The sequence below is a fragment of the Pongo pygmaeus genome, chromosome 8, assembly GCF_028885625.2.
Source record: "Pongo pygmaeus isolate AG05252 chromosome 8, NHGRI_mPonPyg2-v2.0_pri, whole genome shotgun sequence".
NCBI lineage: Eukaryota > Metazoa > Chordata > Mammalia > Primates > Hominidae > Pongo > Pongo pygmaeus.
In genome coordinates, this window is record NC_072381.2 from 28,160,389 (window position 1) to 28,186,211 (window position 25,823).

At 40.2% G+C, this 25,823-nt stretch overlaps 1 protein-coding gene across 5 annotated transcripts in view; it reads left to right on the top strand.

Annotated features, from left to right (window-relative positions):
• The window catches only part of LOC129006234 (outer dynein arm-docking complex subunit 2-like), a 173,622-nt gene that overhangs the window by 29,752 nt on the left and 118,047 nt on the right, over positions 1-25,823 (top strand). For 4 of the 5 annotated variants that reach the window (XM_054435723.1, XM_063669698.1, XM_054435720.2 and 1 more), the window contains exons 4-5: positions 2,000-2,095; positions 9,394-9,541. In XM_054435723.1, coding sequence (XP_054291698.1) covers positions 2,000-2,095; positions 9,394-9,541 — 244 coding nt within the window. Of the gene's footprint in view, positions 1-1,999; positions 2,096-9,393; positions 9,542-9,675; positions 9,973-25,823 lie in introns of those variants that run through there. The other variant, XM_054435724.1, reaches the window with a different exon arrangement.

Genomic DNA, 25,823 nt, shown 5'->3' on the forward strand with positions numbered 1-25,823 from the left:
ATGCATCTTTAGTAACAATATTTACCTAATGTTTCACATAACTTTATTTTATTTATTTATTTTTGAGATGGAGTCTTGCTCTGTTGGCCAGGCTGGAGTGCACTGGTGCAATCTTAGCTCACTGCAACCTCTGCCTCCCGGGTTCAAGTGATTCTCCTGCCTCAGCCTCCTGAGTAGCTGGGATTACAGGCATGTGCCACCATGCCTGGCTAACTTTTTTTGTTTTTTGGGTTTTTTTTTGTAATTTTAGTAGAGACAGGGTTACAATATGTTGGCCAGACGGCTCTCAAACTCCTGCCCTCAAGGGATCTGCCCACCTTGGCCTCCCAAAGTGCTGGGATTACAGGTGTGAGTCACTGCCTCTGGCTAGAGCTTTATTTTAAAATAGAAAAATACCGAGTAGATAGTTACATGTCCCTCCAAGGCACAGGTTGATTCCTTTCTGCTCCTCTTTGTATTCCAAGCAGAAATATTTGATAGAGTTTGTGTGTGGAGCACCATGAAGGGAAGGGAAGAACACAATTCACTTTTATATAGTTGGTGAGTCGGGACCAACAATATGCAGAAAAGATGATAAAACACATGGAGAAGTCACAAGAGAAATGTAAAAATCATGCTAGAGACCTGTTTAAGTAAGCACTAGGAGAATGTGGAATGACGAAAATTATATGGAGTTAATCAGGGAAACTGTCATAGAGATAATGTCTAACAGAACTTTAATACTATGAAAAGGCTAGAGTCTCAAAAATATGAATGGACCTATATAAAGTGGACACTGGCTTGATGAATGTATGAAATATACAAAACAAGTGCCATTTAGGACCCTCTATAAACAGGCGTCAAAGCAAAAATTGAGGGCCAATGCTACTTAAATGCTGGGGCAGTCTGAAACACCTTGAGCATTATTTATTTATTTATTTATTGAGACAGAGTCTTGCTGTCACCCAGGCTGGAGTGTAGTGGCATGAATTGGCTCACTGCAACCTCTGACTCCTGGGTGCAAGCGATTCTTTTGCCTCAGCCTCCCGAGTAGCTGGGATTACAGGTGTGTGACACCACGCCTGGCTAATTTTTGTATTTTTAGTAGAGATGGGGTTTGCCATGTTGGCCAGGCTAGTCTCGAATTCCTGAGCTCAAGTAATCCGCTCACTTCAGCCTCCCAAAGTGCTGGGATTACAGGTGTGAGCCACTGCACCCAGCCCACTTTGTAAAATTTAACAAATAGTTTACAAGTCGTGGCCTATAAGTGGTGTTCTGTGTTGTCCCATTTTTGGGTTAAGAACTGACTCCTGGTTGATCACACGGGGACCTTCTCCTGCGGGGATTCTGAGAACCACAGGGTGGTTGTGTTTTGGAAGCAAACCCAGAGAGCTCTTTGAAGAACGGAGTCCTGTGGAGAGGGGAGACACTGGCTCCTCTGATTCTCATCAATTTTGGGATGTTTGACTTTTGTGGCTCTGTTTCAAAGAGTCAATGTGAAAATGAAAAATGCATGGGCAGCTCTGTTAACTGGCAAGTGAGTTTTAAAATACTGCTTTTTCCATATCCTTACTCTTTCAAGCATGAGATTCCTTAGCAGGTATTCAAGGGAGAACACAGAATGCCAAAGACTATGCAAAGTGTGCGAATACCTGGAAAACCAGGTGCAGGCCCTGTTGCAACGTTGGGTGGGGAAGATAAGAAAATAGACAACTATAATTGGGGGCGATACGTACCTAGAGTAGAAGGCATCGGGTGCAGGATTCACACCAACAGTGGCAGCCTGTGAAGACCTCTTCCTAGGTGCTGGAGAGAAAGTTTCTTCAATATGTAAAACATAGGGCTGTGCTGAAAGAGTGAGAGACAGCTTCGAGTGTCAGAATGAGGCTGGAACTCTGTCAGGAACACACATCATTTGAGCACATGGAAATAATGGAGTATATATCTACATTGCCATCTTTTATTTTTATTAATTAGCATAAAGCAATAAAGCTAATATATTTGTATATATTTTTTAAAGCAAAGGCTTAGCAAAAGAAATCCAAGAGGACAAACGCACAGGAAAACTTGAAAAACCAAGACCATCTGTTTCACACGGAAGAGCACAATTACTTGGGTATGTTTCTGGTCAGCAAGACAAGTTCCCTAAAGCCACCCTCACACAGTGGGCTACTGAGCCTGCAAATTAATGGCATTCTTACTATTAGGGTCCCAAGATGTTTACACTGATGGTTACTAAGAATGTTAGTAAAAGTGGTCACACTGGATTTCTTTAAATACTTTTTCAACTCTTCTAATGCAGAGTTACCCGAAATACAGTGATTTACTAGTATTAGTTGACTGTGAGAAAAGAAATGTATTTAATGCAAAGAGCAGTGAACTAAGTTTAGGAAAACTGGGCTCCTAACTGATGTCTTGCCTCTGAACAATCATGTCCTGGCAAAGTTATGTCATCTGTCTGAGCCTCCCTTTGCTGATCACAAATGACTGCCGATTTTGAAGTGGTGTATGTTACTGCTAATGAAAACAATTAAAAATTAAATATGAGGCCAACTAGTAAACTTCTTACTTGATTTTCAGTTTGACAAAAAAAGTGACATGTCTGGAAGATAAGGGTCAGCCACTTTTATTAGCTTCAGAGTGGTGGATATTAGCACTTTTGTTACAATCTCACAGGTCCCTGAGGCTGCGTTCATTGTTTTTTCAGTTTTTTTTTTCTAAGTTGTTCAGATTGAGCCAAGTCTGTTGTTCTATCTTCAAGTTCATTTATTTTTTCTTCCGTCCTATTCTTCTACTAATTCCATTCAGTGAGTTTTTAATTTCACTTATTATAATTTTTAGTTCCAAAATTTTCCATTTGGTTTTTCTTTTCTGTCTTCGATTTCTTTGCTGAGACTTTCTAGTATTTTCATTTGTTTCAAGCATGTTCATATAGCTTGTTGAAATATTGTTATGCTGGTGGCTTTCATATCTTTGTCAGATAATTCATACATCTTCATCACCTTGATATTGGCATTTTAAAATTGTCTTTTCTCATTTAAGATGAGATCTTCCCCATTCTTGGTATGACAAATAATTTTCAGTTGAAATGTAGACATTTTGGTTATTATGAGACCCTGGATCTTAAATTTAAGTCTTTTATTTATTTATTTAAGACAGAGTCTTTCTCTGTCATCAGGCTGGAGTGCAGTGGTACAATCTCGATTCATTGCAACCTCCACCTCCCGGGTTCAAGCAATTCTCCTGCCTCAGCCTCCTGAATAGCTGGGATTACAGGTGTGCGCTGCCACACCTGGCTAATTTTTGTATTTTTAGTAGATACAGGATTTTGCCATATTGGCCAGGCTGGTCTTGAACTCCTGACCTCAAGTGATCTGCCTGCCTCAGCCTCCCAAAGTGCTGAGATTACAGATGTGGGCCACTGCACCTGGCCTAAATCTTATATTTTAGGCCTTCTCTGCCACCATATTTAGGATTAGGTATGTGTTGCTTCCCCAGGCTGGTGACAAATTGAAATAGCAGGTTTTCCCATAGGCCTTCATTGATGCCTGGGGGGTCAGGCAAGGGAGTCCTCATTATTTCTGGATGGTAGTGGGAGTTCATGCTCCACCTATGCCTCTGCTGATAACAGCCGGACAGTGTGACGGGGGAGTACTTGGTTACTTTGTCAGTGGGCTCTATTGATAGCACAGTTCGGGGAGTGACTTCATTTTTGCCACGATGTAGTGAGCATCTGACTCTCTGTCAGGCCTTCTCTGAGGCCACCCCAGCAGGTGGGTTGCAGCGCTTTCTTACAGTCTGATAAAGGTAGAGCCCTAGGCTCTTCACTTGGCCTTTGCTGTAAGAGGTAGACTTGGGCCACGCTGTTTTGTGTGGTCTTGATTGACATAGATAGATCATTTGTTGTCTAAACACTTTCTGTCTTATTAGGCTTTCCTTTTCTGGCCCTTTGAATTAGACAGAGCAGGACTTTCTTAGGTCCTTTTATTGCCTGCACCCCCTGGAGTTTCTGCTTTGCCGGCTTTTCCAGTACCCAGTCTAGGAAGAATGAGACAAAAAGAAAACCCAGGGAATGCACCGCTGTGTTGAGCCATAGGTCTTCAGATCCCTAGGTAGTCCCCTTTTTTTCCTCTACCTTTCAGAGTCACCTTATGTTTGTTTTATATACAATATCCAGATTTTTAGTTGTGCTTGGTGGGAGAAATAGGGAAAAGTATATCTACTTTATCTTTCCTGAAATAGATATTGGGCCAAAAGTATTTCAATTTTTAGTGAGTTAGAGAGCTTCAGGGTAGTAGATAAGGTAAAGTTGTAACATATCCAAGCAACAGCTATTACTTAATGATAAAAATGAAATTTCTCTGTGTCTAATCTTGCCTAAGTGGATAGAATTCTGTGGTAGAGAAGCATTTCTTAAGGTGGAGTTTGTAGATCAATTCAACATTGACATTTGCTTCTTTTTAACTCCTGAATACGCAGTTGCCATGGGACAGGATTGGAAAGAATCATATCAAATAGGAAAAGCATTTTAAAGTTAGCTATCAAAGGATTCATCAATTGGAAAAAAAAAGACAGCTTTTCTTTGGGGCGCTGCTTTTTAAAATGGGATTGTGGAGTGATTGGGTAGACCTAATTCACTCTGCCCTCAACTCCAGGAGCTTGTTAGGCTAAGGGAAGGTAAATTTAGGCTTTCCCCAAAGAATTTAGGCTTATTCTACTATATGCTTCAATCTGGAATCTTTGAGTTAAGTTTAAGTCACTTCTTGAATAGACCTGATTTACTACAAACTTCACTCAGGTGGCTCATTAAATGGGAACAGATGCTTGAATTCAGGCTTTCCCTCTTCCAGGGTCCAGAGAGCATAATCATAGTGTTTTACATACAAACTGGCTTTTGGAAGTGCAGAAATTGGGGGCTCTCTGTGCCAAAAAAACTGTAAGAAATTAAGAGAATCATGGAACCTTACAAATTAATAAATTTAAAAATTGCCCATCCTCTTTCTATGCTCCGAAATGGAATAGACTAGAAAAGACTTTTATGGATGAGAACCCACTGGGAGTTGGAGAGAGGAGAGGAGGGAGAGAAACAAAGAAAATGAGAATGAATTAGATATGAGCATGAAGGCTTAAATGGACTAGTCCTTGCCCATGAGCTTAATGTTGAGTTAGAAACTTCTAGAGCGATGAGGAATAAAGTGTACTTTCTCATAGGTCTTTTTATAATTAGACCACAATGATCGTGATTCCACTAATTCTATTTTTGTAAATCCAAGTTAAACATCTGCAGATGGCCCGTTTTCAGCCCTGGTTGATTTCACTCCAGGTTTGCACTGTGTAGGGTGTCAACAACCCTTTTATGGATTACTGGGGACCCAGATATGTTTTCTAAAGATTAATGGGAGCCCAGAGTGAATACACTACTCCAGGGGGTGGCTGGCAGGGTCCTTGGGTTCCTCTTTCCCACAGATACCACTCTAAATGCAAACCCGAATGAGTCCTTCTCCTCCTGGACTGTCGTCCCTATCATGCTCTGCAATATCCCAAATGAATCATTCTTCCACTTTGCTCTTTCTTCTACATTTTTTTGCTTGCCCCCACCTCATATACAAGGAAATGAATTTTCTTATATCCTCACCCTATGCACCAAAGCCTCCACTCTCTCCTTTCTTGCATTTATTGAAACTTTTCCATGACAGCAGTGGTTCTCCTTCAGATCTTCTTTTCCCCAGGCTCTGTGTAACCACAGGGCATGGGGACTGTAGGCAGAAATCTCCTCTTTATTGCTTCAAACTACCTTACTCTTCAGATTAGATCTCCTTTACTATGAGGCTGATGTAACCCTCTGTCTTTCCTGGTTGCTGTTTTCTATGGATCCATTGTCACTGACGATTTTGACATTGACTCACTATCACTTTCATCCTATGTCCCATCATCATCTTGAAAAACCTGAAACCCCAGGAGGAAAACCAGTACCAAATCTTGGCCTACGCACTCCCTGGTTTCAGTCTCACTGACTGTTGCTTCCTCTCCATCAAGCTGCTGCTACTGCCACTTCCTGGAATTATCACCAGAAGTACCCTTCTTCCAAAATCTTAACCTAGACTGAATTTTGTTCATTCACTTATTCATACCTGCATTAATTTATTAATTCTTCTAGCAATTATTTACTGACTGCCTTCCTTGTGCTAGGGGAGACAGTATAAAAAGTATAAAAGACAGAAATGGTCCTTGCCTTCATGGAACTTACAAAGACACTACAAGAAAACACAGAAATAAAAATTTTCTGATGGTGACCAAAGTGGACAAGGTACTGAGCTACAAAATAATGGGAACTTAGATAATTACTCATAGACCACAGATTTGATTCTGTTCTTGCTGAAGATCGAGGTAAAGACAAAAACCTAACCAGTTACTTAATTTATGTGGTCCCTAAGATGAAAACAGATCAGATCTTCAAAAACAAAACCACAGCTTTTCCTTGGAGTTTAACAAAGATACTGAAATACAGCATTCTTCAATAGCATTCCCTTGATACCTGACAGCCAGCGGGCCCTCCATGCATGTTTGGTGAATGAATATGCATGATAATACAGAACTATCTAACACGTATTTCATGCTTTTTGTATGCCAGGCACTGTTATAAACTTTTTACTTACTAATTGCTGTTATCATCCCCAATTTGCAGGTGAGGAAACTGAGGCACACACAAATTAAATGACTACCCCAGCTCATCTAGGAACCAAGATGAACAGCTCCCATTACAAGTATTTGTTTTAACACAGCCACTTTACTCACCATGGAGTTTTGTTCAAATTATTATTACAGAATCTTGCTCTGTCATCCAGGCTGGAGTGCGGTAGCACAATTTTGCCACACTGCAACCTCTGCCTCCCAGGTTCAAGTGATTCTCCTACCTCAGCCACCCGAGTAACTGGGACAAGAGGCACACACCACCACACCCAGCTAATTTTTGTATTTTTAGTAGAGACAGGGTTTCACCATGTTGGCTAGGCTGGTCTCAAACTCCCAACCTCAAGCAATCCACTCACCTAGGCCTCCCAAAGTGCTGGGATTACAGGTCTGAGCCACCACCCCCGGCCCAAATTATTTTTAACTCATTGTCTCTCTAATGAGAGTAATAACAACCTCATAGATTGTTGAGAGAATTAAAATGAGACATTTAACCCACAGTCTGTTGTCCTGAACTCTCGTGGCCAAATGCGTGCGGTTCTGAAAAACTCACTTTAAAAAAGGGTAATGAAATTCATATAATATATATGATAACCTCTATTGGAGTGTGAGCCAATACCCTATAATCAAAAACATGAGCATTTCTGTAGTGAAACATGAATATTCACACTGAATGAGAGGAATAAAGACCATAAATAGTCTAGTATCAATTCATATAAGGCTTTAGCAACAAGTTAAGTCCAGTGGGGAAAAAAATCAGTTTTCAGAGATTTTTCGATTTCAGAATTAGAGGAAAAGTATTGTGGACTTGTGTGATCTATAATGGTCATTGACTTTGTGACTTTGATATTTAAGGACACCTTAATATGTGATTGGCAAGAGTCATATTTTAAGTAATTTTGGATCCTTCAAAGCGAATGATTTTTTTTCTCCTCTTAATTTCTCTGAGGTTGTAGAATGCAGATAATAGAGCCTGCTTTGCAAAGTGGTTGTGAAGTTTAGAAATAATAAATATAAAATGCCTGGGACAGGCTGGGCGCAGTGGCTCATGCCTGTAATACCAGCACTTTGGGAGGCTGAGACGGGACGATCACGAGGTCAACAGTTCGAGACCAGCCTGACCAACATGGTGAAACCCCGTCTCTACTAAAAATACAAAAATTAGCCAGACGTGGTGGTGCGTGCCTGTAAGCCCAGCTACTCAGGAGGCTGAGGCAGGAGAATCACTTGAACCCGGGTGGCAGAGGTTGCAGTGAGCCAAGATCTTGCCAGTACACTCCAGCCTGGGCGACAGAGTGAGACTCCATCTCACAAAAAAAAAAAAAAAAAAAAAAAAGACCTAGGACAAAATAGAGCAACCTAGACAAAACTGGTGGCTGCTGTTGGTATTATTTAATATTAAAAATAGCTAGAAGATTTAAAAGTTTGCTTCTGTCCTGTAAGATGAGGAATATGTGGGAAACAATATCAGGATAAATATCCTGAATTCAGCACCTCTCCACATGTGAGTGATGGATGAGTAGTTCTTGAGACATCATTGTGGGTTTGGTGACCCAATGGCAGTAACCTGGCATCCAGCAATGGGAGGTGGAGACAAGTTGGTGTGATGAGTGTGCATGTGCATGAGGGACCTCTGTAGGGACATAGGGAGTATATTGGATTCAGAAGGCTCTTGTAATACTGTTGTCTATGCATCAAACCATATAATGTGGTGTACTTCTGTGGAACTCAACACTTTGCATGGTAATGTCTCTCAGAGTTGGAGGTTAACTCTTTGGTCCTGAACCTGATTATGTTCATGTTATTGCTGTTCTTTGGCACCTTGTGCCCTTCCAAGTACTTCAGTGTAGGCATTATGGAGGGATGTGCTGAATATTGACTCTCTTTGGTAAAAGAGACTCTTTCACTTTAGGGCCTTGTGGCACTGCCCAGTTGAAGTTACTGGAATAATAGAAATAGTCAATATCTGAGCTGTCCAGTGTGGTAACCACGAGGCACATGGGCCATTGAGCACTTGAAATGTGGCTAGTGTGATTGGAGAACTGGATTTTTAATTTTCTTCAATTTTAGTTAAATAAATAAGTTCAAATATCTGTAAATATAGACGACCACATGCAATGAGTGACAGTCTTATTGAAAAGCGCAGCCTTAGGACATTCACTGAATACCCTTGTTTATTTCTCACTGTTTTCTTTATTATGATTATTGCACCCAGAGCAATTGCACCTGCGATAGAGACAGGTTTATTCACCTCACGCAGTTCCTTTTTATTTTATTTTATTTTATTTTTGAGACAGAGTCTTGCTCTGTCTTCCAGGCTGGAGGGCAGTGGTATGATAATGTAATAATGGTTTACTGCAGCTCAAACTCCTGGGCTCAAGTGATCCTCCTGCGTCAAGCCTCCTGAGTAGCTGAGATTACAGGCATGCACCACCATGTCTGGCTAATTAAAATTTGTTTTTGTAGAGACAGAATCTTGCTATGTTGTCCAGGCTGGCATTGAAATCTTGGCCTCAAGTGATCCTCCCACCTCAGCCTCCCAAAGCACTGGGATTATAGGCATGAACCACTGCACCTGGCCTCATGTAGATCTTAACAGAGATCTACTAGAACGCAGAAGGTGTTGGTATCTGATCCATTGCTTGTGCCCATATTGCCAAAATATGATTATAACTGTCTCCACACTATAGCTTACATGTGTATGTGTGTTGTTATTGTTCTTAGGAAGAGTGCTGAAAAGATTGAGGAAATTGTTAGTGATAGCTCCTCAGAAAGTGAGGAAGATGAAGAACCACCTGACCATCGTCAGGAAGCAAGTGCAGATTTGCCATCAGAATATTGGCAAATTCAGAAGCTGGTGAAATATTTAAAGGTAAGAAAGGCCTATGGTAGTATGTTTGCAATGTTCATTTAAAATACTTTCCCAAGGATGTATATGCTGCTTCCAAGTTTACTTTACGTTTCTTTCAAATAAGAGTAGTAAGCATTCCTGTTGTTTTATCTAAGTGTGTACAGGGGAAGGTCTTATTACCCTGAAGATGCAAGATTCATCCTCATGGAGCAACCAGGCTGCCTGGTACCAACCCTCTCTCCTGGGTGGGGAGTGGGCATGATGAACAGCTGACACTGTGACTTGCTGCCATTTTATGATTTGTAGTATGGTGTGGAAGAAATAACATGGATTTTTAAAGCGGACTTTGGTTAAACTCCAGGCTGTTTCACTTACTAGCAACGTAGCTGTTGAAACGTTACAGTTTTGAGCCCTAATTTTCTCAACCCTTGGAATAAAATTAATATACCTCTACTACAGGACTATTACAAAGTTTAAGAAAATACACTTGAAACATATAGCGTGGTTTCTGAGACATTGTGGGTGTTTATAATGTGGATTGGTTCATTTTCATTTCTCTCAAGTCAGATAGCATATACAAGAATATTTTACATAATAATTGGCCCACGTAATGTATTTAAGTATTTGAATTTGCAGGAAGGCAAGGGGAATGGCTCACCAAAACCCAGATTAATATTCATTTCTGACATCAGATAGCAAGTATTGATTTTATCTAGGCCTGCGTAAAGCCGACGTCCAGAAGTATTTGTGAAAAAGTATTTGACTTAACTCATGGTTTCTTTCTGCTTTTCCATGTCTTTGGTCAAATCAGCCAAGGGCATTTGCCAGTGGCTTTGCTTGATTTAATCATTGCACAATGTAAACATTTATCAAAATATTACATTGTACCCCACAAAAATATACAATTATTCTTTGTCAATTAAAAATAATTTGTATTTTGGCTGGACATGGTGGCTTACGTCTGTAATCCCAGCACTTAGGGAGGCCGAGGTGGGTGGATCATCTGAGGTCAGGAGATCAAGACTAGCCTGGCTAACACGGTGAAACCCTGTCTCTACTAAAAATACAAAAAAAATTAGCTGGGTGTGGTGGTGGACACCTGTAATCCCAGCTACTTGGGAGGCTGAGGCAGGAGAATCGCTTGAACCCAGGAGGCGGAGGTTGCAGTGAGCCAAGATTGTGCCATTGCACTCCAGCCTGGGTGATAAGAGCAAAACTCCATCTCAAAAAATAAAATAAATAAATAGATAAATAAATAAATAAAAATTTTGTATTTCAAAAAGGACATGAGCTTATACGAAACAAGCCCTAATGCTCAACTTGGAGATCCTTTTGGCAGGCTCCTAATGATTTGACCAACATCAATGTAAAATGAAAAATATTGTTTTTTAGTCTGGGCTGTTTGTCATGAAACAAACCTCTAGACTATTGGAGAGAACAGTTAATATTTTGTGAGTTTTAAAATTTCATATTAAGCATGATACTTCATAAATATTAAATATTTGTATGGCATCTGTCAATTTTTAAAATGGTTTTTATTTGGCATTTATTTTGTGTTAATGTTTCCCTCATTTAGTGTTTCATATTATGAAATTTCTATATCAGGTGCGCATTGTTTTTACATGTTGTTGCAATATAATTATGTCACATATTTTGGCTCATAATAATAATAAATCATGCATTTATTACATAAGTTTTTTTTACAGAAAACCTCTGAAATTTTTAGTGTAACTCTACCACAAAAAATGATTCACTGTTTATTATGATAGAAATGATTCACTATTATTATAGGCATTCATTATTATTTAAAGACATGTAAATGAAATGTTAGGAAAAATACAGAATAATATAATTTTGGGAACTCATGAAAATTCCTAGGAATTTTGATTGTATATTCCTGAATCTTGAAGATTAACTTGTTGGGAATTTGGAAACACTAGCATGGAGCACAGGCTAGATTCAGGCCACACACTTCTGTACTCCCCTTTGGCAGGAGGATTTGTGCACAAACCACATAGTTCAACACAGTGGTCCAGACTGGCACGCACGGCGACCATGTCCAGCCTTGGGACATTTAGGACACCCTTGCAACAGTGCCTCTGCATCTTTACTGAACCCCAGGGCCTCCTGTGATTACCTCTCCTGGACTCTTAAAAAGCATGCCATCTGGGGGAAAAAAAACAAAACTGGCAGTGGAGAACTTTGCCAGCACCACTCTCTCTCTGAGGCGGGCAGCTCTAGACAGGGCGACTGAGGCTTAGACATGGTCCACCCTTCTTCTTCTCCTTTCCTCTCCTCCCCTCTCCTCCCCTCCCTTCCCCTCTCCTCCCCTTCCTTCTTTCCTTTTCTCTTTCCTAGGCTGATCTTGAACTCCTGGCCTCAATCAGTCTTCCCACCTTGGCTCCCAAAGTGCTGGGATTACAGGCATGAGCCTCTACGCCCGTCCAAGACATAGCCTTTCAGAAGATGAATTAAGAGAGTCCTGAGTTTTTCCCAGGAGTCCTGGTCCATTATCTTTATTTCATTAGCAAAAGGAAACAAGACCCAAAATGGCAGAAACAAAAGATGGACCAGGAAGCAGAATACCAGAGCAATTAGAAGCATGATCTTTGACTTTGGAAAGACCAGTTGAGTTGAAATTCTGCCGCTTACTCAATGGCCTTGGGTGAGTTGACTAACCCCGCTAAGCTTCAGTTTCCTCACTGGTGAAGATGGAAAAATAAAAGTTCTCTTATATTAGGATTATTAAGAATGTTAAATGAAATATAACACATGTAAAGTGCTTAGCACAAAGTAGTAACTGCTGGCAATAATAATCATTTCTATTGCTTATTGTTATTGTAGAAAATGTTTGGCATGGAGACTTAACTGGCTCGTGCAGGTGGCCTTCAACTTTTACTTTCAGTTCTCTAGCAACCAATAAAAGGAGGGAAATAGAGTGAGTTAATACAGGGAGGGAAAGTCTCTCAACGTCTTAAAATAAAAACAAACCAGTTGCCAGTGAGTATAACTGATCCTGGTGCTAAGAGCACAGAGAATTTTCTCCCTTAGGATTTAATGGGGCAGGCACGGAGTGAGAGAGTGAACAGCCTCAATAATATCCTCCCAGTGAACATGGCAAAGAGAGTTTCTCATAATAGCCTAATTACTGGATAACTGTCTTGAGTTTTTCAACTATTTAGGATAAGTCCATGTAGCTTTAGGCCAAAAAGAGATGCACTATTTCTGTCCCAGTACAGCTAAAGAAAACATTTATTGATGAAGTGCTACTTAAATTTGCACAAGTTATTCATCAATAAATCATGTGCAAATGTGATACTCTTGGCCAGACAGTAAATCGCTTGGAATTCTTATAGTTCCTACAGGTAAATATTCTTCACATAGCCAATAAAAGGAAAAGTATATCTATAAATGATTTCAAGGTTTTCGACACATAAATATTTTATATGGAGACACAAAATGATACTAAAAGTCTATGAAATGCAAAATTGAATGTCTCTAGGCAATCTCAAAATAAATACACTTGACATTTTAATTTATGAAATTATGATTTAAATGTAGATTTAAGCTAGCAGAGAAATGTTCATGTTGACCTGACTTTCTATTTACCATTTTCTAAGTAATGTCTGTGATTGTTGGGAAAAAAAAAAAGAGATTTAATGAGCTCATTAATACCCAAACAGGTCAATGAACTATAGCTTATTATTCGTCCAGAGCTATGAGCTCATTTCTTGGCACATAAAAATAGTTTGTATTTAATTATTTGGTTTGACATATGTTAATTTCAACCTGCAAGTTTTATATATGTATATATTCTTTTCATCTGGATTTTGTGAACACAATTGAATTTTTAAATTAATGAATGTATCACATTTTTACTCACCAACCTTCCAGCTTCTTTTCTCCCCCATAGCTGATGATGCTGTACCCTAATTCTAAAGGAAGCAATGAACCCCCTTTTCAGCTACCTTACTGATAAGCACTTATGTTCTGCCTTCTGCCATCCTGATGGTTCAGGTTGTCTTACTACCTACTTCTTGAGTAGAGAGACCACATCAATTTTATTGCTGTATCTTGCAGGGCATCTTGCTAATGTGCACAAGCTCGCCTCCCCACCTCTGCCCCGATGGTGCAAAGGGGAGAGGGCGAGGTTCCTTAGTGGCAGGGCTTTGCTGTTCTTCACTCTCAGCCGCCTGAAAGCAGTTCTTCCTGCCTCTGAGCCTGTCTTTCCTTCTGCTGTTGACTTCTTTCCTACTTTTTTGTGCATCCCTCTCTCTTCTTTTTCCTGCCGTCTTTCTTGTAGACATACTAGTTGATTGCTGTATTTGCTGACTTTATATGGATATTATTTTCTCCCTTGGCCAAGATTGTTTTAAAATCTTGCAAGGAAAATGTCTTGCTTTTGATCACTTCCAGCGATTAAAGGAGATGGTTTGTTAATGTCTCTATACTCCATACTAAATCTGTGAGTCTCTCTAAAACTTCAGTGAAATCGTGCTCATTTCTAAATAAGGTATGTGGAGAGCCCCTTTGTGAAATAGGAGAAGGGATGTAGGATATTTTCTTTGTTTGGAAATGTGGAAATAAATATTAGTTACAAGTACTCTATGTTATAAATTCATACAAATGGGTATTCTTCAGTAGAGTGGGGTAAAATGTTGAAAGATCATAATTATAAGTAGGTTTGCATTTTATACACATTATAATGAAAAAGAGTTTCTGGACCCAAAGTGAAAAACATGTTGAAATCCATTTCAGGTAATCCCAGCACTTTGGGAGGCCAAGGCGGGCAGATCACGAGGTCAGGAGATTGAGACCATCCAGACCAACATGGTGAAACCCCATCTCTACTAAAATACAAAAAATTAACTGGGAATGGTGGCATGCACCTGTAGTCCCACCTACTTGGGAGGCTGAGGAAGGGGAATCTCTTGAACCAGGAGGCAGAGGTTGCAGTGAGCCGAGATAGTGCCATGTCCCTCCAGCCTGGGCGACAGAGCAAGACTCCGTCTCAAAAACAAACCAACAAAAAACAAAAAAGAAATCCATTTCAATGTGGATTGAAGGTAGAGTGGGTATAGTATTTAAAACTATAGGATCAGTAAATCCAAGAAGAAACTGAGAAGACTAGAATAATGCCAAGAACATGGTTGGTTGGTCAGCTTTTTGGTAGTTTAGAGGCATGTCAGAAGCTGGGCCTAGAATTATGCTTTCTTTCCCTTGAAGATATTTCCTAGAGTTGTCACTAGAGGGTAAGATGCCCGTATTATCCAGGCACCAGCTCTAGGCTCACAAAGGGTTATATTGGCAAGCACAGTTGGATATCTGCCCATACTCTGAAATACTTCATCCAGCTGGTCTTATCCCTGAGTACTTGCTGCAATGATGGAGGCCTCTAGGGCTCATTCCCAGGGCCATTTCTCCACGTGTACCTCCTCACTGTGGGATGCCAGCTTCTGCACCTGGGATTTCGATCAGAGTCCAGGTGGGTGAGTGGGGAAAGGGACGATGAAAGCATTGATTTGGAAAGATGAATCCAGCAGCAGGTGGTATCCAAGTGAATCTGATGGGAAGGGATGAGAATACAGTGACAATGGGGTTACACTGGCAGAAAGGATGGCCATTACAACACATTCATCCTCACCCCTGACCCACGACAGGTTGGTGAGGGGTAGCCTAAGCCTAATTTGTTTGTCCTATGTCATCAAATTCATCAAACACTGGCGTTGATTTCACCTTTCACATGAGCCAGATTGCTTGCCATGCTTCTGCTCTGTAACCACAAATTGAGAATTTTCAGGCCACCAGATGCCTGGTGAATCCCAGCTTAGCAGTGGTCAATACTCCAATCCAGAGTGACATCTAAAAGACATTCACATCAGAAATGCCACTGGGCTGCCAGCTTCAGAAGGGACTCCCAGAGTTCTCTCCCTGGCAGGTTTTGGGTTTCTTCTCTGGAGGTGGATTCCTGGCAAGGACATTTTTCAGACTTGAGAACCTATGTTAAAGACTGCATTTGTGGGGCTCAGTTCCTTAATGATCTTACATAAGCTGATTAAACACACACATACACATAAACACATACACACACACAAACACACACACACCCCTGGGGTTAAATAGTGCTTTCAAGTGGTAATTGGAAGTTGTGTGAGTTTTTGTTGTAGGAATTTGTTGTACTTTGCAATCAATTACAGTTAATTCAATTCCTTTCCCATTACTTGAGTTTTGGGTATGGAGTGGCAGGTAGTTTGATCCTTGTTTCATTGGTGGAAAAGCTGAGAAATTCTTTGCTCCAGACCACACAGAAGGCAGCTGCGGGCCGAGACTGAGTCCAGGCTTCTATCTTTATTGCACATTGCCTGGTTGTTCGGTTCCACTGTCAAGAAATTCAGGACCCAGGAGGCCTGCAGAACTTGCTGTTGTACCTTCCTGTCTTTTCTCTTGCTTGAATTTCTTCATTCGAGTAAGAGTTAACAGGGAGCCCTTCCCATAAAGGAACTCAGTATTCATGTTTGGAAGGCCATATTAGACTGTGCTCTTTTGCTGTCTTTACTTAAAAAAAAATGGAAAAGAATGTGATGGCACAGAGTTATTCTTGTTAAAAAGAGTATTTAGAAAATGGAAAACAATGCTCACTGTTCGTCCACTCGAATCAACTCCAGTAGTTAGAAAGGCAAATGAGTACCATGTTCCTGAGAAACATTCTTTAAGTTAGTACATGTGTTGCTACATTGATGTGGGTTGAGCTTTCTTTAAAAAGTCAGTGACAAACGAATAGGACAACTTTTGTGACTATTTTTTAAAAATTGCCTGTTTGAAATCATAAGATATTTAAATTCCATCAGCTAAAAAAAGTCTACTCAGAATCTGCATTTATGTTTTCATAAATATTGTAGTGTAAGAAATGAATGCATTTTAAGTGTTTGGATTACTGGTAATGTGTGTTACTTGTATGCTTATATTGCCCACAAAAGAATTCGTCATCTTTTATTTTTGTTATAAAGGAGATTGTGGAAGAAATGGAGAGGCTCATCTCCGTCATTCCCAAAGGGGAATCTGTATTTAAATTTTTGAGCTTTAAGCTTTCCTTGCCTCTTGGCATTCATTAAGTAAATACGTGTGGAGAAAAAGCAGAGTAAAGACAATTAGATCAGTATGATAACACAGTGCTACTGACTCATAACAGTTTATATGACCACTAGCTAGCACTATGCTACCACGTCAACTTAAGGACTGAAAAATGACGATATTAAAAATCTCAGGGGAGTTCCCTTAAGCTTTAACTCATTCATTCATTCATTCATTCATTCACTCATGTGTTTATTCATGAACGTGTGCTATGAGCCAGCATAGCTAGAGCATAATGATATGATACACATACCCATCTAGTTATTTATAAGATTTTTGGTTGGCATGAACTGTGTTATCTAAGGCAGTTTTATGTAGTACATCTTTTCGGGGAATTTCTTGCCCTGTGTTTTTGCAACAACACTTATTTTTGTTCCTTAAAATATGCTTTTCCCCTAAAATTCATTTGAGAAAGCTAAGTAGATTGGAGAAGAGTAGTGGTACTGGCTTGTTCCCAGTTTCTATAATGTGCTAGGCTGCTTTGCCTTCTGTTTTAAAAACACACACTCATGGCCTGTTACAGAGCCTGCATGCTGATGAATTTTTAGTATATGAGTTAAGGAGTGAATAAGAGGCATAAGATTTGGTATAAATGATTTTTCATTTTATATCTCTCTATAGATCTATTGTCATTATTTAAAATTGCATATTTGCAGGAAAAATATTAAACTCCATGTCCCTTTTTGGTCCGTTGGCCTTTGAGATTTCTCTCGCAGGGCTGTGGTTCTTCCCAGCTCTTGCTCCCTGAGTGGGTGTGGCTGTCTGGTTGTGGCTGCTGATGTTTCTTTGACACAGGGCATAGCAGAAGCACGTGGTATTCTTCCCCTGTTTCCCTTACTCCCTTCTGTGTTTAAAATCTTTAAATATTATACAAATATCACACTCATATATGCTTAATATAAAACTTCAAGCCATGCAAAGTGGAAGCTGCTTCCAGATATTTCTGTTTATATACATATACATATATCATTTATATACATAAATGAAATCCTACTATTATTCTACATTTTACTTTCTATATTTAATATTCTGTCTTGGTGATCTTTCATAGCTGCCTCACTCCTTTTAATTATTACATAGTATTCCATTAAAGGCACATATCATTAATTTATTGAGCAATTGCCTTATTGATAACATTTAAGTTGTCCCTCAAATCAGTTTTTGTTACTACAAACAATACTGCAGCTAATATTTTTACATTTCTTTGGATATGTGCATTATTTCTATAGGATGGATTCTTTGAAATGGAATTGCTTGAGTCAAAGAGAATGCACATTTACATTTTTGATAGCACTAACAGGGAATTCTACACACATGCCAAGATATATATAAGATTTTTGAGGTGGAGCCAAGATGGCCGAATAGGAACAGCTCCAGTCTACAGCTCCCAGTGTGAGCGATGCAGAAGACGGGTGATTTCTGCATTTCCAACTGAGATACCGGGTTCATCTCACTGGGGAGTGCCGGAGAGTGGGTGCAGGACAGTGGGTGCAGTGCACCCTGTGTGAGCTGAAGCAGGGTGAGGCATTGCCTCACCTGGGAAGCGCATGGGGTCAGGGAATTCCCTTTCCTAGTAAAACAAAGGGGTGACAGACGGCACCTGGAAAATCGGGTCACTCCCACCCTAATACTGTGCTTTTCCAATGGGCTTAACAAACGGCACACCAGGAGATTATATCCTGCAGGGTTATATTATATCTCGGAGGGTCCTACACCCACGGAGCCTCACTCATTGCTAGCACAGCAGTCTGAAATCAAACTGCAAGGTGGCAGCGAGGCTGGGGGAGGGGTGCCCGCCATTGCCGAGGCTTGAGTAGGTAAACAAAGCTACTGGGAAGCTCAAACTGGGTGGAGCTTACCGCAGCTCAAGGAGGCCTACCTGCCTCTGTAGGCTCCACCTCTGGGGGCAGGGCACAGACAAACAAAAGACAGCAGTAACCTCTGCAGATTTAAATGTCCCTGACAGCTTTGAAGAGAGTAGTGGTTCTCCCAGTACGCAGCTTCAGATCTGAGAACGGGCAGATTGCCTCCTCAAGTGGGTACCTGACCCCCGAGTAGCCTAACTGGGAGGCACTCCCCAGTAGGGGCAGACTGACACCTCACATGGCCGGGTACTCCTCTGAGACAAAACTTCCAGAGGAATGGTCAGGCAGCAGCATTTGCGGTTCACCAATATCTGCTGTTCTGCAGCCACCACTGCTGATACCCAGGCAAACAGGGTCTGGAGTGGACCTCCAGCAAACTCCAACAGCCCTGCAGCTGAGGGTCCTGACTGTTAGAAGGAAAACTAACAAACAGAAAGGACATCCACACCAAAAACCCATCTGTACGTCACCATCATCAAAGACCAAAGGTAGATAAAACCACAAAGATGGGGAAAAAACAGAGCAGAAAAACTGGAAACTCTAAAAATCAGAGCACCTCTCCTCCTCCAAAGGAACGCAGCTCCTCACCAGCAACGGAACAAAGCTGGATGGAGAATGACTTTGACGAGTTGAGAGAAGAAGGCTTCAGAAGATCAAATTACTCCGAGCTAAAGGAGGAAGTTCGAACCAAAAGCAAAGAAGTTAAAAACCTTGAAAAACAATTAGACGAATGGCTAACTAGAATAACCAATGCAGACAAGTCCTTAAAGGACCTGATGGAGCTGAAAACCATGGCATGAGAACTACGTGAAGAATGCAGAAGCCTCAGGAGCCAATGTGATCAACTGGAAGAAAAGGTATCAGTGATGGAAGATAAAATGAATGAAATGAAGCGAGAAGACAAGTTTAGAGAAAAAAGAATAAAAAGAAATGAACAAAGCCTCCAAGAAATATGGGACTATGTGAAAAGACCAAATCTGCGTCTGATTGGTGTACCTGAAAGTGACGGGGAGAATGGAACCAAGTTGGAAAACACTCTACAGGGTATTATCCAGGAGAACTTCCCCAATCTAGCAAGGCAGGCCAACATTCAAATTCAGGGAATACAGAGAACGCTGCAAAGATACTCCTCGAGAAGAGGAACTCCAAGACACATAATTGTCAGATTCACCAAAGTTGAAATGAAGGAAAATATGTTAAGGGCAGCCAGAGAGAAAGGTCAGGTTACCCACAAAGGGAAGCCCATCAGACTAACAGTGGATCTATCGGCAGAAATTCTACAAGCCAGGAGAGAGTGGGGGCCAATATTCAACATTCTTAAAGAAAAGAATTTTCAACCCAGAATTTCAAACTAAGCTTCATAAGTGGAGGAGAAATAAAATACTTTACAGACAAGCAAATGCTGAGAGATTTTGTCACCACCAGACCTGCCCTAAAAGAGCTCCTGAAGGAAGCACTAAACATGGAAAGGAACAACTAGTATCAGCCACTGCAAAAACATGCCAAATTGTAAAGATCATCGATGCTAGGAAGAAACTGCATCAAGTAATGAGCAAAATAACCAGCTAACATCATAATGACAGGATCAAATTCACACATAACAATATTAACCTTAAATGTAAATGGGCTAAATGCTCCATTTAAAAGACACAGACTGGCAAATTGGATAAAGAGTCAAAACCCATCAGTGTGCTGTATTCAGGAAACCCATCTCATGTGCAGAGACACACATAGGCTCAAAATAAAGTGATGGAGGAAGATCTACCAAGCAAATGGAAAACAAAAAAAGGGAGGGGTTGCAATCCTAGTCTCGGATAAAACAGACTTTAAACCAACAAAGATCAAAAGAGACAAAGAAGGCCATTACATAATGGTAAAGGGATCAATTCAACAAGAAGAGCTAACTATCCTAAATATATATGCACCCAATACAGGAGCACCCAGATTCATAAAGCAAGTCCTTAGTGACCTACAAAGAGACTTAGACTCCCACACAATAATAATGGGAGACTTTAAGACCCCACTGTCAACATTAGACAGATCAATGAGACAGAAAGTTAATAAGATATCCAGGAATTGAACTCAGCTCTGCACTAAGCAGACCTAATAGACATCTACAGAACTCCACCCCAAATTAACAGAATATACATTCTTTTCAGCACCACACCACACCTGTTCCAAAACTGACCACATAGTTGGAAGTAAAGCACTCCTCAGCAAATGGAAAAGAACAGAAATTATAACAAACTGTCTCTCAGACCACAGTGCAATCAAACTAGAACTCAGGATTAAGAAACTCACCCAAAACCGCTCAACTACATGGAAACTGAACAACCTGCTCCTGAATGACTACTGGGTACATATCGAAATGAAGGCAGAAGTAAAAGATGTTCTTTGAAACCAATGAGAACAAAGACACAACATACCAGAATCTCTGGGACACATTCCAAACAGTGTGTAGAGGGAAATCTATAGCACTAAATGCCCACAAGAGAAAGCAGGAAAGATCTAAAATTGACACCCTAACATCACAATTAAAAGAACTAGAGAAGCAAGAGCAAACACATTCAAAAGCTAGCAGAAGGCAAGAAATAACTAAAATCAGAGCAGAACTGAAGGAAATAGAGACACAAAAAACCCTTCAAAAAATCAGTGAATCCAGGAGCTGGTTTTTTGAGAAGATCAACAAAATTGATAGACCACTAGCAAGACTAATAAAGAAGAAAAGAGAGAAGAATCAAATAGATGCAATAAAAAATGATAAAGGGGATATCACCACCAATCCAACAGAAATACAAACTACCATCAGAGAATGCTATAAACACCTCTACGCAAATAAACTAGAAAATCTAGAAGAAATGGATAAATTCCTCGACACATACGCCTTCCCAAGACTAAACCAGGAAGAAGTTGAGTCTCTGAATAGACCAATAACAGGATCTGAAATTGAGGCAATAATTAAGAGCTTACCAACCAATAAAAGTCCAGGACCAGATGGAGTCACAGCCAAATTCTACCAGAGGTACAAGGAGGAGCTGGTACCATTCCTTCTGAAACTATTCCAATCAACAGAAAAAGAGGGAATCCTCCCTAACTCATTTTATGAGGCCAGCATCATCCTGATACCAAAGCCTGGCAGAGACACAACAAAAAAAAGAATTTTAGACCAATATCCTTGATGAACATTGATGCAAAAATCCTCAATAAAATACTGGCAAACTGAATCCAGCAGCACCTCAAAAAGCTTATCCACCATGATCAAGTGGGCTTCATCCCTGGGATGCAAGGCTGGTTCAATATACGCAAATCAATAAATGTAATCCAGCATATAAACAGAACCAAAGACAAAAACCACATGATTATCTCAATAGATGCAGAAAAGGCCTTTGACAAAATTCAACAACGCTTCGTGCTAAAAACTCTCAATAAATTAGGTATTGATGGGACGTATCTCAAAATAAGAGCTATCTATGACAAACCCACAGCCAATATCATGCTGAATGGACAAAAACTGGAAGCATTCCCTTTGAAAACTGGCACAAGACAGGGATGCCCTCTCTCACCACTCCTATTCAACATAGTGTTGGAAGTTCTGGCCAGGGCAATCAGGCAGGAGAAGGAAATAAAGGGCATTCAATTAGAAAAAGAGGAAGTCAAATTGTCCCTGTTTGCAGATGACATGATTGTATATCTAGAAAACCCCATCGTCTCAGCCCAAAATCTCCTTAAGCTGATAAGCAACTTCAGCAAAGTCTCAGGATACAAAATCAATGTACAAAAATCACAAGCATTCTTTTACACCAATAACAGACAAACAGCCAAATCATGAGTGAACTCCCATTCACAATTGCTTCAAAGAGAATAAAATACCTAGGAATCCAACTTACAAGGGATGTGAAGCACCTCTTCAAGGAGAACAACAAACCACTGCTCAATGAAATAAAAGAGGATACAAACAAATGGAAGAACATTCCATGCTCATGGGTAGAAGAATCAATATCATGAAAATGGCCATACTGCCCAAGGCAATTTGTAGATTCAATGCCATCCGCATCAAGCTACCAATGACTTTCTTCACAGAATTGGAAAAACTACTTTAAAGTTCATATGGAACCAAAAAAGAGCCCGCATCACCAAGTCAATCCTAAGCCAAAAGAACAAAGCTGGAGGCATCATGCTATCTGACTTCAAACTATACTACAAGGCTACAGTAACCAAAACAGCATGGTACTGGTGCCAAAACAGAGATATACACCAATGGAACAAAACAGAGCCCTCAGAAATAATGCCGCATATCTACAACTATCTGATCTTTGACAAACCTGACAAAAACAAGCAATGGGGAAAGGATTCTCTATTTAATAAATGGTGCTGGGAAAACTGGCTAGCCATATGTAGAAAGCTGAAACTGGATCCCTTCCTTACACCTTATACAAAAATTAATTCAAGATGGATTAAAGACTTAAATGTTAGACCTAAAACCATAAAAACCCTAGAAGAAAACCTAAGCAATACCATTCAGGACATAGGCATGGGCAAGGACTTCATGTCTAAAACACCAAAAGCAATGGCAACAAAAGCCAAAATTGACAAATGGGATCTAATTAAACTAAAGAGCTTCTGCACAGCAAAAGAAACCACCATCAGAGTGAACAGGCAACCTACAGAATGGGAGAAAATTTTTGCAACCTACTCATCTGACAAAGGGCTAATATCCAGAATCTACAATGAACTCAAACAAATTTACAAGAAAAAAAATCAACCCCATCTAAAAGTGGGTGAAGGATATGAACAGACACTTCTCAAAAGAAGACATTTATCCAGCCAACAGACACACGAAAAAATGCTCATCATCACTGGCCATCAGAGAAATGTAAATCAAAACCACAATGAGATACCATCTCACACCACTTAGAATGGTGATCATTAAAAAGTCAGGAAACAACAGGTGCTGGAGAGGACGTGGAGAAATAGGAACACTTTTACACTGTTGGTGGGACTGTAAACTAGTTCAACCATTGTGGAAGTCGGTGTGGTGATTCCTCAAGGATCTAGAACTAGAAATACCATTTGACCCAGCCATCCCATTACTGGGTATATACCCAAAGGATTATATATCATGCTGGTATAAAGACACATGCACACGTATGTTTGTTGCGGCACTCACTATTCACAATAGCAAAGACTTGGAACCAAGCCAAATGTCCATCAATGATAGACTGGATTAAGAAAATGTGGCACATATACACCATGGAATACTATGCAGCCATAAAAAATGATGAGTTCTTGTCCTTTGGAGGGACATGGATGAAGCTGGAAACCATCATTCTCAGCAAACTATCGCAAGGACAAAAAACCAAACACCTCATGTTCTCACTCATAGGTGGGAACTGAACAATGAGAACGCGTGGACACAGGAAGGGGAACATCACACACGGGGGACGGTTGTGGGGTGGGGGGAGGGGGGAGGGATAGCATTAGGAGATACACCTAATGCTAAATGACGAGTTGATGGGTGCAGCACACTAACATGATACATGTATACATATGTAACAAACCTGCACCTTGTGCACATGTACCCTAAAACTTAAAGTATGATAATAATACTAATAAAAAGAAGCTGTCAGGATGTCTCCAGAGCTCATCTGAGTGGATAAAATATCCAGTTTGTTTCAAATCAGCCTTTTGCATTTGAAGCCTCAGGTAGTATTTTTTTTTTTTTGTGGGGGGGCGGTGTTCCTGAGACCCTCGAAGGCCCCTGATAGGCCAGGGAAATTAAAGTTCCAGTGACTGCAGGGAGTGAGGAGCTGAGTAAGAAGAACTTACGTTGCAAGTCACTGTTCTAATTGCTAATGGCAAAAACCATTTAGTCCTCATATTTTTACAACCAAAATTTATTACTATCCCATTTTACAGATGAGGATAATGAGGTGAGATTTAACTGTAAATTACTAACATGAAAATACCATCTTTAAAATTTCTAAAAATAATTTATTTTTGAAATAGCAAACAATATTTTTACCTTTAAAACAGATTTACAAATTTAATGTCAGAAAAAGCATTCTAGGAAAACTCAGTAGAATTTAATGTGAAAACATTGTGCTGACCTCTTTATGGCCTAATAAACTTAAAAAGACTTAATACCTGCTCTTGAGCACATTCCAACCTGGATATACTCAAACTTTTGTTCAAAATGGATTTTAAGAACGTAGATTTTTCCTTGTAGTAAATAAGAGTAATTTTGCTAGCCCAGATCAACTCTTGGACTATATGAAAATGCAAGTGTCTAGTATTTGCATGGATAGACTCAAATTACCCTGAGTTGGCTGGCCTGAACCATGTATATAACTCACACTTTCTTCTTGCCTATCCTTTTGCACTGCAGCAGTATCTGAGTTGACCATCTTTTTGCCGGTTCGTTGGACTTCTCAAGAAGTCGTTGTTCTGACAGCATCCCCTAACATATCCCCCAAGGAGACTCATGTTGGAACCCCGTAGGCTCAAAGAGCACTTCAAGAAAAAGAAGGCCCGGTCTGGAATGAGAATAGTGGTGGTGTGGGTAACCCAATTTCCTCTCTTCTGAGAAAAAAAGAAATTCTACTTTATGGGTAGAATGTCCTTTCCCAAAGCAATTCCAAGATGTTAGACAAATTTTCACAATAAAAAAGATGACTGAACACAGAAATGCCATTTAGGACATAAAATGGAGGCCAAGGAGGCTGGGCGCGGTGGCTCACGCCTGTAATCCCAGCACTTTGGGAGGCCGAGGCGGGCGGATCACCACGTCAGGAGATCGAGACCATCCTGACTAACACCGTGAAACCCCATCTCTACTAAAAATACAAAAAATTAGCCGGGTGTGGTGGCAGGCACCCATAGTCCCAGCTACTCCAGAGGCTGAGGCAAGAGAATGGCGTGAACCCAGAAGGCAGAGCTTGCAGTGAGCCGAGATGGCGCCACTGCACTGCAGCCTGGGCAACAGAGCGAGACTCCATCTCAAAAAAAAAAAAAAAAAAGGAGGCCAAGGAAAAGAAACCATTTAGTTTATTTTCAGAACCATTATTAATTCCTAAGGGCCCAGTTAAGCAACATTTTTATAACAATACAATTTAAAGGCTATTGCACAATATTACATTTTGGACTGACTTGCTTTTACTGAATGCTTCATACAATAATTTTCTTAAAGTTCAGTGCTATGCTATGTATTAGTTTATTTTTAATGTCAAAATGCCTCATTTACAAAGAGTTTTTAAGAGAGGTATAATGGTGATAAATCAATATTAATATAAAAAAACAGACATTATGAA